Below are 20,483 nucleotides of genomic sequence, written 5' to 3' on the forward strand. Positions count from 1 at the left end.
ACCTCTAAGAGATTCAAGGATAGAATTCTCGAAGATACCTGAACTTGGATGGGAAAAAAATTTATTTTCACTAGACTGTAATTGAAATTTATGATTTCCTTCATTATAAATGCAGACAACAATCCAGTTGTATTAGTCGTAATTGTGACTCTATCAATAATAATCAGATATTTTCATATTAGATTACAGGTGTTTCAGAGATCTCAACATATTTTTTAAATGCACACCTATATTACTGTATCATAAATTACCATATTTTGATAGTTTATACTTCAGTGTAGTTTGTTTCCCTTGTAATATAATGCATTTCATTTTCTGCATTTAAAAACAGTGTTCTGAGGAGTCCACAGCACAAAAAAAGTTGAAGTGATCTAATCAATCACTTAAAATGAAATGAGACCAGTGACAGATCTGACTCCATAAAAACTTAACCTATATTGCCCTCTTTCTAATGTCATGCTAAGAGATCATAGGCCTTCTGAACAAGCCTAAAGTTATAAACCTAAGATGTCCTCTCTCAGATTGAAATTTTATCTGGACAGAAAAGCCATGTAATTAAAGTCTCTGGACTAGGTTGAAAAAATGGAGTAAATACATTTGGACCTACTCAAAAACGCACAACTAAATGCTGCAGCTATTGGTTTAAGGGCTTGCCAAAGAAGGCAAATTTAAATTCATTTCCTTGTGTAGTTATCCGCATAGATATCCACTAGAAGATTTTAGTCATCAAAACTCTTAGGACATGCCCTATAAAGTTATGGGATCCTTTCTAATAATGTTTGGTGACAAGGATCTGACAAAGAGATAAACTCCTCATTGTAATTCTTGTTCCCTAGGAATTTCTCTTGGTTTATCGGTCTTAGTTCCAATGACAGATGGTTCTCTAAAATACTCTGAGGAGCTACTACATAAAAGTGTAGGTATAGAGACCCACAGAGGCAGCACAGGAGCTTCAGCAACTCTGGACTAGCAGCAGCAGAACCAACATCATCCTTGGCCAGAAGGAAAGTGTAAGGAGTGGTAACTCGGAGAGTGGTGGAAGTAAGTTTGGGAGAAGTGGTGACCTTTGACTGCTAAGGCAGCTCTCTCTGGGAGAAGAGCAGAGGATAGACACCCTCAGCATCCTCTAATGTCTGGCCAGGACACTCCTTGGCCAAACCCACCCAGAAGACAGGAGGTGGGAGCCCACTGCTGTGGTCCATTCAGGTCAGCTCTGTGGGCTGTGGGGAAGAAAGCAGAGTGGGGCTAAAGGGGCAAATAAAATATCCAGCACATTTGGTAAATCCCTGCCATAGCACTTATCACAATATTTGACGGTCCAAGAGGGTAGAATTGTATTTTTATTCATGGCTGTGCCTAGTAAAATTCTGGTACATGGTGAGTTCTCAGTATTACTGAGTGAATGAACAAAGACCTGAAATATTTCTGCAACAGAGAAAAGCAAATTATCTACTACACATTAGGAATTATTTACTTTCAGACAGAATGGATATCTAAAGTGTCACGCAAATACTGGAGCATGATTCAGCAACAAATTCTATTCTGTGGATCAGGTAGATAAATGTCACAGCTTTAAAACATAGGTAAGTACAGTTGATCCTCATTATTTGTGGATTCTGTATTTGCGAAGATGCCTAATCTAAAATTATTGCGGTGCTTTCAATGCCACAGGCAGAGCAGCAAAAATTTGACTTGCTGAACGCACACATTCTCAGCTGAGGTTGAACAAGGCCTTCTTGTTCCAGCTTTCATACTATAAACAAGTGTCCTTTTTACTCTATTTAATGCCATGGATTTTGCTTTTTGTGTGTGTGATTTCACTATTTAAAATAGCCCCCAAACATAGTGCTGACGTGCCGTCTAGTGTTTCTAAGTGCAAAAAGACTGTGATGTGCCTTATGGAGAAAACACCTGTTAGGTAAGCGTCATTCCAGCATAAGTTATAATGCAGCTGGTCATGAGTTCAATGTCAATGAGTCAACTATATTAAGTAAGGCGTCTTTAAAACAGAAAGGCACCTAAAATAAGTTTATGTATTGATTAGTTGATGCAGAAAACTAGCCCTGTATTTCCCCCAGGAGCAATGGTTCAGTATTTGCCAATTCAATGTTCACAGTGACTTTACAGAAAATACCTCAAATAACAAGAATCAACTGTACTTCCTGTTTTCCAGTTCCTAACAAAGATTTAAAAAAGAAAATTCAATTTACAAAAGACATAAGATGATTTTTCTTATCAGCAGCTAATTGATACTCATCATGTAAAACCAGAAAGAGAGGGGAAACACCAAAACCCATTGCCCACTGTATAATTTCAATATCATATATTAAAATTTATTACTTTCTGAATAATGTTCAACCAAATCTGTATTACTTCAATTAAAGTTGCTTAAAAGGCCATATGGTCTGAAAAATAAAGAATTCAGCAGGAAGGAAAAGGAAAAACACCCTATTTAATATACTGACTTTAAGAACAATCACGTATGCATTATTGTTACTACCTGGACTTAGCCTCTTGTTAATCCAATCCTGCTTAGTTGGGACAATTTATATACCTCACTCCACAATAAACCCTACATTATCCAAAAGCTGCATACTTCTACTTTCATAGCATAGCAAATATGAAGTTCTTTTCTTTTCTTTTTTTTAAAATGACCATTCTATTAACTACTGTAAACAGTTCTCCATGCTCTGGTACAAGAATATCTAATGTTAGCCAACAAAAACAGCTATCTATTCTTCTGAGGACTATAACAGAGGCAGCTTTTTAATTTTTATCAATATATTTGTTTAAAGTACATAACCTTGAATAGTAAAATAGACACTGAGCTGAAATTTCTAACATACTTTCTAACCATAGTAAGAATGATTATTTCCCCCAGGGATCACCAAATATTTATAAAAGTTTGTATTAACATTCTGTAAGAATCCATACACATTGATAAGCTGACTTTCCTGTTTGCCATGCTCCAAATGTCTTTAAGACTAGACACAGTACATATATCATAAAAAACATCAGGATAAATACTGAGTGCCTGGGTATTATCATTAGTAGTCAAGGTTAACTAAATCATTTTTATTTCTGAAAAACAACATTTTCATACCCCAAAATAGATATTAATGGTACTGGTGATTAAGAAGCTCAGATGCTGTAATTTTACATATCCTTACCGTGGAAATAAAGTAGTAGAGCTCTGCAAATATGAGTGGAAAACACCCAGGCACTTAATGAATATTTGCTAAGAAACTCTTAAAATGATTGCAGCCTTGACAGAGTTGCATTAACATCAAATAGCCACATTTCTGTCCACTGAACAGGGAATACTATAAGGACGCAATCAAGCCATGTTTAATAAAGTGGGTCAATATACAGAAAATGTATTTTTTCACAGTTAGCAAAATTTAACATCTAGTCAAACACTTAGATGGAAAACTGCCTAAAGAAAAATAAAAGACTGACATACACTACCTATTTCAACTACCAAGCAAAATGCTCTTACTGTGACTGAAGGAAAATCATTTAATATTCATTATCAGTTTGTAAAAGTATAAAACCAAGGAATGATTATGCTTATAAGTAAACAAGATTTTTCCAAAAGATTTGTAACTAAGGTATGCAAGACACAAAATCAAACTGCAAAACTAGTTCAAAGCAATTAGAGTCCAATAGTTCTCTTATGTTTTCTTTTATATTCTTTATTTTAAATTGGTATTTTAGAACAGTAAATTATCTTTCACAGCAGTGCCTCCTGGTCTGATAATACAGTACCCCATTTCTGAATGTAAAGATTTAAAATAAATCAAAATGAACATTAAGGCGTACAAACAGCTACTTTAAGCCTGCCCTTATTTAATAAAGATCAGTTTTTACTCATATTCAAATACATGGAATGTTGGCACAAAACTGAAGCTGCTGTAGAAAGATCACAGATGTTCTCTGGGTTATTGAAACTTCCATTTCTCTAAAAACATACCCTTATATGGTCTTAATTTTACAAATTTAAGTGTTGAGAAATGTCTAATAAGTAACAATTAAAATAAAATGTTTTATTTGTAAATTATGTACAGAATACACTTTACGTTATGACAAGGAAATGGGGAATAAGAGCCATGACTTTCCAACCAATGCTGTTCACTTTCTCTGTAGGACATGACCACCTTTCTCTGAATCAGATGTACAAATCAGTTTGGATTTCCTACATTGGAAAAGGAGAATTTGTAGCTAAACTAAAAGTGTTGCTGCGTTGTTACTATTGGTTTTTTTCCCACAAATGCTTTTGAACCCTGCTAACTTAGAATCTTAAAAGAAATTTCCTGGTATAATTTTATAATGAAAAAAAAAAAAAAGCTTACCTACCAAGAACAATGAGTTTTAAGCATCTTAAAGAAACTATGAAATGGCTACATAACTATGCATAATCTGAAATATTGGAGTTTATTTCTTTTAAAGTTATTTTGATTAGTTTAACAGTAAAAAGCCATACAACTATCAAAAATGCCATTAATCTAAATGTCATTGTGGAAAGTGCCTCTTTGATAACTATCAAAATGAATGAGACCTACTTACTGTAAAATTATCAAATGAATAAAATTCATTAATGGCTTTAAACTGTACCAATAATAGTACCAATATTCTATAAAATGAAAGACTGAATATAACTTCTTGGATGTCAAATACGTTTCAGTAAATAGATTTAAAGAATGCTACAGATGCCATGTGTACATTATGACGCTCAGCCAACATAGAAAATCCAACCTCTTGTACTTATTCAGTCCCAAATTAGACAGATTGTGATTTTTCATGTGAAGATTTAGGTGTTTCTCCATTAGTCTTCCTCCTCCTCCTCTTCACAATCCCCATCTGTTTGCTGTTCCAGTTCCTCTTTTGTTATCATTTCAAAATCATTCCCATTTCCACTACTGTGTTGGGATCGGTCATCTTCCCTCCTGTCACTGTCTGTGTCTGAATGCCGTTCTCCACCTGAGCCTTCTGTTCCATGATTTCCTGGTCCTACTTTTCCCTCCTCATCTTCCTTTTTCTCACTGTCTGATTTTTCCTCACTGTCGGACTTCTGTTGCTTTTTGGTTTCAGATTTCTCATCTTTCTTTAAGTCTGCTTTTGGTCCTTTGTATTCATGTGTGTACAGAGGCCTGAAGGAGTCAATGAAGCCCACATCAGCAGTCAGATTTGGCAAGAACCAAAAGTGATGCCTTCCTCCAGTTATGAGCCAAATGATGAGAAATAGAATGCAACGAGCTGTGGAAGAAAAATTTCTCTAATTGAATAATTCAAGCCTTGACTCAGAAGGAAGGGAATATTTGTTAATAAAAAACTGGGAAAACAGTTTTATTATTTGTACATTCCATATATCTTAAATATGAATATTTAAATCCTAACTAGTTTAGCAGCTGTCACAGTATTGTAGAGGTAGAGAAACTTGAAGTTGTAATGCTATAATGTCACTCTCAAAAAATTACTTCTGTTTTTTTCATCTGGGTGCTGTTTCATAGATATACATTTATGATTTACATACTTTATGATGTTATACGTCAATAAACATAGCAGTCAGTTGGAAGTTTAAGTATTCATGAGATCATAGTGTAAGAAAAGTAAAAAGAGCCAGGTGTGGTGGCTCATGTCTGTAATCCTAGCGACTTGGGAGGCTGCAGCAGGAGGATCACTTGAGGCCAGGACTTCAAGACCAGCCTAGGCAACAGAGCAAGATCCTGTCTCTAAAAAAATTAGCCAGTGCTGTGACTTGTGCCTATCTATAGTCCCAGCTACTCGAGCGGCTGAGATAGGAGAATCACTTGAGCCCAGAACTTCAAGGCTACAGTGCATAGCAACAATGCACTCTAGCCTGGGCAGCAGAGGAGACTCTGTCTCTACAAAAAAAAGGAATGAATGAATGAATAAATAAAAAGCAGGACTGCAACGTGACTTTACTAGGATCTAGGTACTTTTGCCTTTGTAGGGTACTTCCTCCATAAAAAAATACTAAACATTATACATAATATATATATTTATGACTGTATTGGTATAAATGCAAACAAAATACTGCATAGGTTTACTATTTTTATTTATATATACATATAAACATATATATTTTACTACTTCTGATTTTAAAGAAATGAAAATGAAAACCTACACATTTTGCAGGTCCATGGCATGTGCCTACCCTGCCTAAAGGATAAATTGTCCCTGGAAAAAGAATTCTATTAGTAAGTTTCTATCTTCTAATTATTTTATCAATTAGGTACATTACATAATTTTTGCTTATTTAAGGACCAAGCTTTTCAATATCAGGAAACAAGACAATGCTAATGAAGGCAAGGTCACTTAAATATATAAAGTTTATGAAATTATTTTTTAGAACATTATATTATGATAAAACTGTGGAATAATGGAATTTGAAGTTTAAAATTTGTAGTAGTAAGTTATCACAAACCCCAGTATTTCATATAGTTTTTTCTAAATTTACCAATTATGTAGAGCTGAGTGATTTTCTTTTTTCCTTCTTTTTGTTCTTTTGAGACACAGTCTTGTTCTGTGGCCCGACTAGAGTGCAATGGCGTTATCATAGCTCACTGTAACCTCCTCAAGCTCCTCAAGCTATCTTCCTGCCTTGGCCTCCAGAGTAGCTAGGATTACAGGCTTGCGCCATGATGCCCAGCTAATTTTTCCTGTTTTTTTGTAGAGATGAGGTTTTGCTCTTGCTCAGGCTGGTCTTGAACTCCTGACTTCAAGTGATTTTCCCACTTCAGCCTCCCAAAGTGTTAGGATTACAGGCATGAGCCACCACACCCAGCCAGATTTTTCCTTTTTCTAAAAGGTCATAATGATTATATGTTACAGACTAACCAATTATGGCAGGATTTTTGGTGTTTTTGCTTTTGTTTTCTTTACAGACAATTATATCACTGTCTTCATATAAAGTCTGAAAAAAGCTCATCTATGCTTTTTCCATTATTTTGCTTTGGATAAACAGAAGGAAATGATTATAGCTGCCTTGACTTTTATAAAGTAGTAATTTTTACTTTACAAGAATATAAATGTTCCGAAAAACTCCTGTATACATCAGACTCTTTTGTGGTACAAACAGAAAAGGTAAACATGTTGAAAATTATGATTTTAAGAAGAAATTCAACTGATAGATAAAAGATAACGAACAACATTTAAAGAGGTGCACATTTTTTCTCCAAATATAATTATGATGCTATGATAGGTTTTGTAGTATTGTTAAGACAGATGGTTCATAATATGAAATCTTGTATCAAATCCAAGAAAAAGTAACATAGAAATGGCACAAATAAAACCTTATTTCTTACCACATATAAACTGGGCTTGGCAGAATTGTTTTTTTTTTTTTTTGTTGAGACAGAGTCTCACTTTGTTGCCCAGGCTAGAGTGAGTGCCGTGGCGTCAGCTTAGCTCACAGCAACCTCAGACTCCTCGGCTTAAGCGATCCTACTGCCTCAGCCTCCCGAGTAGCTGGGACTACAGGCATGTGCCACCATGCCCGGCTAATTTTTTCTATATAGATTTTTAGTTGTCCATATAATGTCTTTCTATTTTTAGTAGAGACGGGGTCTCGCTCAGGCTGGTCTCGAACTCCTGACCTTGAGCGATCCACCCGCCTCGGCCTCCCAGAGTGCTAGGATTACAGGCGTGAGCCACCGCGCCCGGCCAGCTTGGCAGAATTCTAACATGCTTTATAGGTTTTCTCTATGTGGCATTAGATTACCAAGGGCAAAAAGGGAAGACTCATGGGAAAACTGTGACATGCATTGTTATACTGTTTCCATACTAAAAGTGACACATTTTAGAAATTGCCAGAATTCTTATTTTAAATGGCAACATTAATAATGCATATTCAAAATAACACCAAATGTGATTGTGACCAATATTTAATACTGCATAGGGTAATATGAAAGAAATATCTAATTTATAAGTGGAGTGCAGATCAAAACTACTTGAAAGTATATTTGAAATTGCATTTTCTAACAGAATCAACATAAAATGTTGGGTTTGCTTCCTGGTTTAATATGGAACACTATTTGATCCATAGTGCATATTTAAATTCATAGAAGTTAAAATGAAAAAAAACATTACTGAAGAAACAGTATTTTAAAGAGCAAAATTATATAATAACAATAAATTATTGTGAATACTGGTTTAATTTAAAGATAAGCAAGGTAATAATTCTATTCAGTGGAGCTAAACCTTTGCTAAAAATTTTCAAGGAGCTTCTAAATTTCAGGGATTTGAGAGGCAGAAGGCATCAGTTAATAATTATTATGTCTAACATCAGATCAAAGTTTATGGCTTTTCTCCTTCTTGATGTAGGTATTAGTATTATACTAACACTAGTTACCTGCTTAACAGGCTTAGATGTCATTTCTTGGCCTACAAATGTGCATGCATTTGTGTTACATGCAGAAGCAGCAGGGGATTTTCTCAAGGTGACTAAGCTAGAGTAAGGAAAAAAATGAAAGGTGGGTGGAGAAAGCTTCATTCAGATATCACAGAGGAAAAAAAAGGTCCATAACCATGACTGATTGAAAGAAGATACCGATGAGCTCCTGGGTCCATAGATAGTGGCACCAACCTAGGATACCCTGATAGCCAGAGGGAAGGATGTGCAAAGGGAAACTGCTTAGGGCTACGAGAGTAACGCTTTATAAATATCTATTATACATCATAGAACCTCAGAATAACATGCACCCAGTCTAGATAAGGTTGGTCAAATTATGTCCTCTAATAACAGATATTAGGTCAACAATGTGGGTGTGAGTTTTTTTTTTTTGTTTTATAAAGAAGTATTCCTATGTGTTGGTAGAAAAATTGATTTGTCATTTGGGGAAAATAATCAGAACTTTATGCCATATACCAACATAAACTCTAGATGAATCAAGGAATTCAATATAACTTTTTTAAAAAATCACTAGACAGCTTTCGATAAGCTGAAAAAAATTCATGTATCTTTCCAAGGTGAAAAATTAGAGCTGCCCAGTCTAAATGGGAAAATCTTCAAAGACTAGATTTTTTTTTTTTTTTTTTTTTTTTTGAGACAGATTCTCGCTCTGTTGCCCTGGTTAGAGGGCAATGGCATCATCATAGCTCACTGCAACCTCAAACTCCTGGGCTCAAGCAATCCTCCTGTCTCAGACTCCTGAGTAGCTGGGATTACAGATACGCACTACCATGCCCAGCTAATTTTTCTATTTTTTGTAGAGACGGGGTCTTGCTCTTGCTCAGGCTGGTCTGGAACTCCTGACCTCAAGCAATCTTCCTGCTTCAGCCTCCCAAAGTGCTAGGATTACAGGTGTGAGCCACCAGGCCTGGCCAAAAACTAAGATTTGAAGTAAAATATTTGTTGGGTTTTTTTTTTTCCCTGACTAAACAAGTAATAATTATTCCCTAATTTTCCATCATTGTGGAAAAATACAGAAAAGTATAGATAAAAAAATTAAAATTGTAACTAACACTACTATTCACATTTGGCTACATTTCCTTCCAATCAAACCCTGCCTGGCATTTGGGTATTACCATTTCAAAAAAATGTTCCCAATTAAGTAGGGTAAAAATATCTCATTATGTTAATTTTATTTTCTGATTACTAGTAATGAGCATTTTTATATAGTTATTAATCATTTGTTTTTTATTCCTTCTTTCAAAGGATGAAAGGGTGTTTACATCCTTTGCCAATTTAATATTTGGATCCTCTTATCAAGTGGTATAAGTAAATGGGAATTTTAAGCTTTTGACTCTCCTGCCAGTTTGTTGCTTGTTTTTAATTTTGTCTGTTTGACATGAAAAAGTTTGTTTTATTCATATGTGATCCAAATCTACCAGACTTTATTGTTATTTTTATATTGGTTTTTAGCTATGAAAGACCCCAATCATCCAGAAATGTAAAAAACCCATTCACTTATGTTTTTCTGCTTGATTTTTAGAACATCTAACTCTTTAATGCATCTAGAATTTATTTTGATACCTGGGTGAAAATTACTGATTTTCTCCAAATGACAAATCAATTGTTTAGAACCACTTATTAAATATATGCATACAATTTAAATATTTAATACACATTTCATTTGCCTTAAGTCAAAATATAGAAATGTTTTCCTGAAAGTATTGTCTAATAAATGATCAACTACTGCAAAAATATAGCCCTTGCCATAGCTAGTTTTCAAAGCACATTTATTTGCAAAGCACATTTATTTGCAGATTAAGATAATAATGTATTATGTATTTCAAAATAACTAAGAGTAAATTTCAAATATCTCACCATAAAAAATGATAGGTCAGCCAAGTGATGGATATGTCAATTATGTTAATTAGCTTGATTTAATCATTCTACATTGCATACATGTATCAAAATATCACATTGTACCTCATAAATGTTATACAACTACAATTTGTTAAAGAAAATAATACCAATATTTAAAAAATAAATTAAAAAAAATACATTAAATCCCCTTTCTTCAGTTTAGAACAAATCTAATCAAGCCTCAGTCAGTTTTGGGATTTGACCTAGAAAGTAGAACCATATACTTCTTGATTTGCCTATATTAATTTTGCTTGAACTTTACTGAAGCTCCAGATTTATAGTCCGACTATTCAATACTTACCTTACTGAAGTCAGTTTTACTAATAACAATACTTACCAACAGCAAGGAGAAGAATACTGGCTACAAAACAGCCTGCACCCACACTGAGGTAATAAACACCTACTCTCATTTCCGCTGGCCAGAGAGGGAAGAGGGTGGCTGCTATTACTGCAATCACTAGAAGAAGAAATGACAAAGTTACATGGATAACTTTTAGAAGAAAAATTAAATGGAATGGTTGCAGTAACAGTGAACATATTCATAAGGAGAAAAAGTATGAAACATGAAACATATTGGAATATAAAATTGCCATTTTGCCATTTTCACAGGTAAAAAATGGTCAATTATGAGCAATTTCATATTGTTCAATGTAAATTTTATACTGTTCTTAAATTAGGTTAGTTTTTTTTAGTATAAATTACGTATCCTTAGGAAAAAAGCCATGTAAAAATGTAAAACTGCTGGCTCTTTAAATTATTAACTACAGCCATTTTCAATCTATGTTTATCTTATTTTTTTTAAATGTTAAGATATTTTCCTACTGAGTAGGAGAACTAAAAGAAATAATAAAATAATAAACCTAACAAAAATTGATTCCAAAGACCCTTCCCTGGAGATTCTGATTCTGGAATGGAGCTCTGATCTCCAGACTGAAAAAGGTCCCCAGGTGATTCTGCCACAGATGGTTTTTAGTACTTAGGGAAACTGTATACAAGCATCTCTAGTTTTTTTTTCCCCCACAAGTGGGGCCACATGAATGAATTATAAAAAATTAGAAGCTTCGTTTTTAGGTCTTTAGAGGAAAATCAAGATTCAAATCTAGTTCTATCACTTATAAGTAACCCTGGGCAAATTACTTAACCCTTTTGAGGCTAAGTTATATTTAATAAGTGCTTGTTCCTCTTCTTTAAAGGTTGTTGTGAGGATGAAATGAGATATTGTATGTAAAATATTTAGCAAAGTGACTACTACATTGTAAGTAATCAATAACTGTTAGCTATTTGGGTTGGGTTTAATTGATTTTCAACTCTGCTATAAAAGTTATTTTGAATGGGATCCTATGATATCATATTGATCAAGCTTACTTTAACTGCTATTTTTTTTCTATTTGTTAAATCATTCTTTCCCCACAAAACTTGCCCTGAACTCATAGGACTATACACTCACACTAAAAAACCAAATCAAAATCAAATCAAAAGGTATAGCGAAGATTAAGTCTTCATCTAATTCTTGCTCCACTCTTCAGAGGTTAACTACTATTAAACTTATTTGTATTCCCTGAGACTGCCTACATATAATTAAAACTAGCTACATCAATTTTTTTTATCTTAAATGAGCTTATACTATTCTTATTGTTTTGCAACTTTCTTTTCTCATTTAATCTATTCTAGATATCTTTCCATCAGTACATCCTAATTCTTTAAAAGCTGACCAGTTTTCTATTGGGTAGCTGTACTGTAATTTACTTCACCATTCTCTTATTGAGAAACTTGTTTCATTTTATCCTGTTACAGACAATATTGCAAAAACCTTTGTATGTGTACATTTGTGTACCTGTGATTACAGCATAGGATAAATTCCTTAAAGTGGAATTATTAGATCAAAGGGGATAGGCATTTCAAATTTGAAAGATAGTTGCTAGATTACTCTAAGTACAGTATGAAGGATTTAGATTAAAATAGATAATATGTCAATACATATTCTTTGTGCAACTGTATGAGAACAGCCAAGGGATAAATTTTTATAAGTGGAATTGCTGGGTCATTGTATATGCACGTAGAATTTGAAAGATACTGCTAAACTGTCCTCATAAAAACTAAAATAATGGACATAACTATTATATCAATTGTTGGATCCTCTTACTCAGTTTGTCAATTTCTCAAAGCTCTTTGTTTTAATGTGTTCAAAAAATTTGCCTTAGTTTATCATTTATCTTCTGACTTTATTTAAAGTACATATTTTAAATGATAGCTATTTTAAGTTTAGAAATATTTTCTCTTATGGCATCTGCACTTTGTTTTCTAAGTTTTAGATTGTACTTTAAAGCTACTCACATCCTGCTACTTACCAAGAATTAATCCCATGACAAATGTTTTAAAGTGAACTGGGTCATAGATCCACACATACACCTAGAAGAATCAAGAAACTTCAGTGTTTAAAAGTTCTAAGGTCACATTAGAAAGTAATGCTTAATTCTTTATTTTAGGTACCCTGAGGCAGTCATCAACCTCTTAACACATAAGAAATACTTTCTAAGGTAAACAAAATCCAAAGACCTTTTCCTTCTTCAGTAGTAGTGGTTCTTTTGGCATTCATTCAGTTGGAAAACAACTATAAGAAAACTATAAATTCTGTAATGAACTTTATAGATTTGTATGTACTTATACGCATTTAACAATTTGTTCATGTGTTTAAATCATTATTTATTCAACTGAAAGGCCACCAGTTGTCAACCTTTTTGTCCCTAATGTAATAATGTTTGGGCTAACACAGTTAAGATAGATTCCAACCACACTCTATCACAGATCCAGCAGCTCTCAACTTCACCCTTTTGTCTCCTACTGATAAGACATGAAGAACCATTATTAAAGATCATGCTTGGTGAACATAAAGATTCTATGACTCCCTATACTAATTTCACTGCCCACTCATCCATGGAGGGCCAATAGCCCATAAGCTGGGAACCACTGCTTCAAAGCTTAATTTACTTTTATCGGGCTATTATTTTATACAATAGAAATTTACTTTGTCATTCAGATCAGAACTCTGCTGATCATCATCCATAAAACTCGTAGTTTTACCTCTTGCTTTCATCTCTCAGTTTCTACAAATTATAGTACTCTTCCATTTCCTTGTTCTATATTGACCAGAAAGAACTCTATTTAGTGTCTTTCCAACTCGGTTCTCCATTTCTAACACCTGGGGTTCCACTTCAAACCCCTTCCTATTTCACTCTATACATTTTCCCTAGGAATCAGATCCATGGACATTACTTCTGCCAGTTTCCATTCTAAAAAAATACATTTTTTAAAAATAGACATTTCCCAACTTTAAAAGTTATAGAGTGCATGCTGCTTTCTACAGAATAAAATCTAGCTTTTTCAAGACAGCAAACACCCATGCTTTTGCTTAGGCTGCTTCTTTCCCTCATATTACCTATAACTCCTTCCTGGCAATCTGCCAGTCATCCTTCAAGGCTCAGTTCGCATGCCCAGGGTCTCCAGACCCTCCTTCCTTATCCTTTCATATTAAATTAACTATTCCTAATTGGTGTTTTCACACCGTTAACACTTACCACACTGTAATATACTAACATGTTTAAATGCTTTTATCTTTGCTAGCCTATAAGAGCTTCCTAGCAAAGAATTTTATTGTATTTATCATGCTATTCTCAGCACCCATAAGAATGTCTGGCATAGAGCTGATGCTCAGTGTTTAACTGAGGGTATCTGAGTTCTCATGTTAAAAATGATCTATGTTCTTCTATTATAGCAGTTCTTTACCAGGGGTTTATATCAGAATCACCTGAGGACACTTTATTACAGATACATACCCTTCCCCCCATTATACACTAGATATCCTCATGTAAGTATGTCTGGAATGACCCTAGAACACATTATTTTTGAAAAGCTGTCCCAGAATTTCAAACACACAGCGCTAGGAGCCACTACTTTATATATGTTACTTTTGTATAGGTATAGCAAAAGAGATACGTCTTGAAATTCACAACAGTTCAATGGCTAGTATATAACTAAAGTTTATGTATTGGTTAAGTGACTAAATTAAATAGTCTTCATGGAAGGCTACCACCATACAAATCTCCCATTACAAAAGATACAATAAAAACCATCTCCTCGAGCAAAGCATCAAGTAGTGTTGAAAATTTTAGGCCCCTGATGTGATGTGTCTGACTATATACTGTATAAGAGAGACCAGTAGGTATACCCTATTAACCATTCTGCTCATTTTCTGTTGATAATAGTGGAAACCCTACATTTTAGCTGGGCAAATTATCATCTAGTATAAAAAGTACATTTCCAAATGTTTACTTCAGGTGAGCATGACCTTGTGACTAGGTTCTGGACAATGGAATCCAAGCAAGAATGAAACTGTCAGGTTCCTGGGCAGTGCCCTTAAGGTGATCTCCTTAAAGAGGAGGCAGGTTCCTCACTCTCCTTTCCCCTTTTGGATGCAGATATGAGGTTGGCAGTCATTTTGGAGCATGAAGTAATGTTAGCTAGAAGCCTCACACAGAGGAGAAAAGATAGGAAGAGCTTGGGTCCACCATGGAGCTGCCCATCTGTACTGCTTACCTCTAGATTTCATTGATGAAAATGAAATAAGCATCTATTTTGTATTAAGCCACTGTTATTTCAGGTTTCCTATCACTCACACACAACCAAATCTAATTCTGACTTTCAAAAAATCTAAATGCAGAGAAATTATGGACTTTCAAAAATAGAGAAGCTTTCTGTACTTAAATGCATGGTTATGTTTATCTAAATGACTTCTTTCATTAGTGAAGGCATCAAACTTATTTCTAAAAACTTCTGTGGAAAACTAGATTTCTAAATATAGGCTAAATACTCTCACCTCATTTCCATCCAGAAAAACTTGATCATCATGTGGCTCAAGTTTGAATTTTTTCTTAGTTTCCTTCTTTTTGGGAGTGCCTGGAGTTTCCTCCTATAAAAACATGAGTTGAACAGAAGAAGTAACATAAGCAAGCAAAAAAACCCAATATGACATTCATACAGTCAAAAAATGTTCACTATTTATATAACACAGAAATAAAACTTCTCAACCATAGTATTTATAATAACCCTAATATGGTTAAGTGGTTGTTGCATATTTTAAATGTGTTCATATGCCACATGTGTGCATAATGATTCTTATTTTTATTTAATTTTAGTTGAACTCACTTTTTTTGATTCTTCCTTTTCACCATCTTTTTTTTTCTCTTTTTCCTTTTTTGTCTTTTCATCCTTTACATTTTCTTTCTTGCTCTTTTTGTCTTCTTCTTTTCCACTTTCAGCTTTTCCTTTATCTTTTTCTTTCTTTATGTCCTTATCATACTTCATTTTCATTACTTTTAGTGCCCGGTGAAAAAACTGCTTCTTTAAAAGCCTTTGGAAAAAACAAAGTATGACTTTTCATTCCTCATTGATTATATAGATACAGACTAAAAAGCAAAAGTATTAAGACCTGAATAAAATGAGCAAAGGAAGACATAATTTGGCAACTCATAAGAGAAATTACAACTAATAAGCCCATGGAAAAATAGTCAACTCCACCAATAATCAAAAAACTTTATAACTAATTATATAAAACTTGTCAAACCTCAGTGATATTTAATTTTCATTTTTAACGGTATGATTTAGGTATAAAAGAGATTATAGGTTTGAGATTATCCATATAAAGCTTCTCTCTGGGTTCATTAAGAGTATTCAAGCTGGGCACGGTGGTGGTGCATGCCTGTAATCCTAACCACTCAAGAGGCTGAGGCAGGAGGATTGCTTGAGGCCAGCAGTTGGAATCCAGCAGCCTGGGTAACTTAGTGAGAGATCCTATCTTTACAAAAAAAAAAAAAAAAATGCTGGGTGAGGTAGCAGGTGCGTGTGCCTATAATCCTAGCTATTTGGGAGGCTAAGGTGGCAGGATCACTTGAGCTCAGGAGTTTGAAGCTACAGTGAGCTATGATCGTGCCACTGCACTCCAGCCTGGGCAACACAGTAAGAGCTTGTTCCTTAAAAAAAGGGGGGCAGGTGGGGGAGAAATAAACAATGTAAGAAATGTTAACAGATTAAAAGTATGTCCACAATTTGATTGATCCAAATGTCTTTTTTGTTTTTTTTTTTTTTTTTTTTTTGTTTTTTTTTTTTTTGAGACAGAGTCTCACTCTGTTGCCCAGGCTAGAGTGAGTGCCGTGGCGTTAGCCTAGCTCACAGCAACCTCAAACTCCTGAGCTCAAGCGATCCTCCTGTCTCAGCCTCCCGAGTAGCTGGGACTACAGGCATGCGCCACCATGCCCGGCTAATTTTTTCTATATATATTTTTAACTGTCCATATAACTTCTTTCTATTTTTAGTAGAGATGGGGTCTCACTCTTGCTCAGGCTGGTCTCGAACTCCTGAGCTCAAACGATCCGCCCACCTCGGCCTCCCAGAGTGCTAGGATTACAGGCGTGAGCCACCGCGCCCGGCCCCAAATGTCTTTTTAGCTGTCTTTCTTGATGTTATTTTTTTCTACCTCTACTTCATTATTCAGTCTGCCACTATAATCAAATATCTTCAAGTAAGCAATGAATAATGAAAATACTAAAGTAGTATTTGTGGACACTGAAAAGGACTCTAACATCAAAGTGAAAAATGTGCAATATATTTGGCAAAACATTATGTATTCCTAGTTTCACTAATTTCTCTCTAAATACCTTGTTCTTCTCCCTCTTTAGCAATTATTATTATTTTTTTACCTTCCCATCTCAGGGCATTCACTCTGGCTGTTCCTTTCACCTAGAATGTTCTTCCCCCAAATAACCATGCCCTTTTGTTTCACTCTCTCACTTCCTTCAAGTTTTCCCTCAACCACAACCTACCCTGTTTAAAACTGTAAGCCTGCTCCCATCCTCTCTCCTCTTCTATCCATAGCACTTATCTTTTAACTCACTATATAATTTGTTATATAAGTTTGCTCTTTCACTGGACTGTAAACTGCTTAATGGTGCCTTATTCATTTTTTAATCTGACTCCAAATTAAGTCAATGCTTTCCTCTTTAACCCTATAATCCTATTCAAGAAATTGGGTTACCCTTACACCTTAGTCATCTAAAAGCTACTTTTTCAAACCCCATGTTCCAGTTTCAGAGTTCCTGATTTGTTTCGTCATTTCTGCCTGGATAATGTACAAATACCACAACATAATCTAGAAACTAGGTCTCGCTACCACTGTCTGTGCCTGCTCATAATGGCGACTATCTATCTTTCTACTTATACCTCACTGGTGCCTGCTCTAGCATATCATACCACTTGTTAACTAGATGCTTCCTTCCTGCACAGATAATCACTTCTTCCTGTCATTGTGTTGGGGCTCTGAAGCACCCGTGTTTTATCTGCCTGGCTGGGCTTCCATCTGCTGCCCAATTAGGTATAGGCCAAGAGCATTTCCACAAAGCTAACTTCTAGGTTTCTTCATTTGGCCCATTCCATTTGTTCAGAAGACCTATTAAGCATATAATTGTGTAACTGTTCAAACTGCCCCCCCAAAGCACTACCATTAACATCTGCTATGCATACACATATATATGTAAACAAACAAAAATCTGAAATGAGACCTTAATGATTAACTACATATGAATAGAAAATGGGATTTAAGAGTAGCAATGGGGTGTTTGAATATCAAGGAGAGTTTTATAATTTTTATTTCACTTCAGAATGTCTTAAAAAATTTATAATGAACATATATTCTAATTTTCTTTGTTTATGCACTTATGTGATTTCCAGATTTTCTGTCAGGAACATTTTCCGCCTCACTTCAGGAACGTTTATTACCATTCAATATGAAAACAAAAATACATCCTGTTCATCATGTTAATTGAAAGACCAGCATTATATATTACAGTTTATATTACAGATGTCCATATATTAAGAGTACATTATGTACACACACACATATATACTTGAATACATGTGTTAATGTGGTTGTCTATGAAGCAACATTAGTAGTAATTTGGATTTTCTTCTAAATCATTTTCTACATTTTCAGTTTTCTCACATTTATGTTAGTAGAAAAACTTATTCTTTTTTTTTTTTTGAGACAGAGTCTCGCTCTCTTGCCGGGCTAGAATGAGTGCCGTGGTGTCAGCCTAGCTCACAGCAACCTCAAACTCCTGGCTCAAGCAATCCTACTGCCTCAGCCTCCCAGGTAGCTGGGACTACAGGCATGTGCCACCATGCCTGGCTAATTTTTTCTATATATATTTTTAGTTGTCCATATAATTTCTTTCTATTTTTAGTAGAGACGGGGGTCTCGCTCTTGCTGAGGCTAGTCTCGAACTCCTGACCTCGAGCAATCCATCCGCCTCGGCCTCCCAGAGTGCTAGGATTACAGGCATGCGCCACTGCGCCTGGCCAAAACTTATTCTTAATAAAGAAATAATTTAAAAAAATAAACCATAGAACTCTAATAGGAAAAAGTTCTTCCATGATGAGTAGATACAGAAGGGCATAGAACTAGCAAGATCATTTGTTTCTGTCAACCTTCCTGTGCAGCTGAAGGAAAAACAAGTAAACTTAACCCAAATTGGTGTTGAAAATACTTTTACATTTAGGTAGACAGGTTCAAATACCACCTCTACTACTTAAGTAGCTGGGTGATACTGGGAAGTTACTTAATTTCAGTTTACCTCTAAAATAGGGTATTTATATCATAAAGTTGTTTTTAGGATTAAACAAGAAGCATGTAAATTGTTTAGCACACTGTCTGACACATATGTATTCAATGTTAGCCATTATCGACATGGCAGAATCTCCAATTTCATTTAATAGATATGGAATATATACATATTTGGCTTCATAAATCACCACATTATAGCATCATTCCATTCTGTAATACGTAGACTCATTGACTTACTCCTTGATGAGCCCTTAGAGTATCTGTTTCAACTCATTCTATGTCAAGAAAAGTGAGATTGACATTATTTAACCTCTGTGATAGTATCAGAGCTTTCATTTATTTAGCTTTAAATAAATGAAACAGGACAAATCACTAACACAAAGTTCTCTAACATTTTCACAGAACTATTCACACTGTATCAGTGTGTTCTATGCCCTTGTTTGGATGAATATTCTTTCTTCTCTTCTTTGTTGGGTAATCACCTATTTCTGTTTCAAAATTTGATTAAAATATTTTCTCTGTGAAGTCATTCTTGATAGTTTCACCATCTATGTCTTCCTTATAGAACACACTACATTGTAATTAGTTATAAATCTTCCCTAACGATTAGAGTATGTGTTTTGAGGTAGGGACCAAGTCACAGTCACAGTATTCTTAAGGCCTGACATATAATAGGGTATTTGATGAATATTTGTTGAATAAATAAATGGTTTTAAAACAGCCTGTAGAACATTTTAAAATTTCTTCTGTATCTTTTCCTTACCTCTTAATTTTTTCTTCCAGATTTAAGAAACATTTATTGAATGCCACATACATACTGGGGACTTCCACCAACATGGCAATGGTGAGTTTTTATTAAGGGTCCACATTGTGCTATGGAGTAACAATAAAGTATAAAACAGTCCTACAACTGTTTTCAGATTTAGCTAGTAAGAGATTAAAAAAAAAACTAACATATATGCAATAATGTAACAACTCTAAAATAGTTAAGGGCCAAACTGGATGATACTAACTTGATAAATTCAGTAGAACTTTATATACAAAGGCTAATGTGGGCTGGGGACCTGTGGTATACTACATGGTAGAGGTAGGACTTGAGGAATGTATCTGTAATATTGAGAGGCAGATAGGATAGAGGAGGGAGAACCGTTCAGGGAATGTGGCAAGTTATGATCAAAGAGAGACCAGAAGAGAGAACGAATATGGTATATGTATTAATACAAGATTGAGGAGGACATAACTGGACTGGGTGTTTGGTGATACAAAGTCTTCTGGAGACTAGGTTGAAGAGTTCATACATGATATAGACCATAAAAAGGTACAGATTATATTAGAAAGATTGTTTTGTTATCATCCTACATTTTCCTATTTTCTTTTGTTTTTCCTCAGACAACATCATGCCCACTTAGTTGCTTCAGGAAATGAAACTAGAAACCACTAGTTCCTCTGTGGTTTTGTCTGTTTTGGGGCAGGAACCCA

The 20,483-nt window shown here is 34.7% G+C and overlaps 1 protein-coding gene across 1 annotated transcript in view; it reads right to left on the minus strand.

Moving 5' to 3' along the window:
• Window positions 1-3,006: 3,006 nt before the first annotated feature.
• The window catches only part of SEC62 (SEC62 homolog, preprotein translocation factor), a 28,536-nt gene continuing 11,059 nt past the window's right edge, over window positions 3,007-20,483 (minus strand). The window contains exons 4-8 of the mRNA XM_069475288.1: window positions 15,536-15,740; window positions 15,207-15,299; window positions 12,682-12,742; window positions 10,671-10,790; window positions 3,007-5,256 (exon numbers count right to left, since the gene is read on the minus strand). Coding sequence (XP_069331389.1) covers window positions 4,826-5,256; window positions 10,671-10,790; window positions 12,682-12,742; window positions 15,207-15,299; window positions 15,536-15,740 — 910 coding nt within the window. The 3' untranslated portion in view covers window positions 3,007-4,825. The remainder of the gene's footprint in view (window positions 5,257-10,670; window positions 10,791-12,681; window positions 12,743-15,206; window positions 15,300-15,535; window positions 15,741-20,483) is intronic.

Source organism: Eulemur rufifrons, chromosome 7 (genome assembly GCF_041146395.1).
Source record: "Eulemur rufifrons isolate Redbay chromosome 7, OSU_ERuf_1, whole genome shotgun sequence".
NCBI classification, from domain to species: domain Eukaryota; kingdom Metazoa; phylum Chordata; class Mammalia; order Primates; family Lemuridae; genus Eulemur; species Eulemur rufifrons.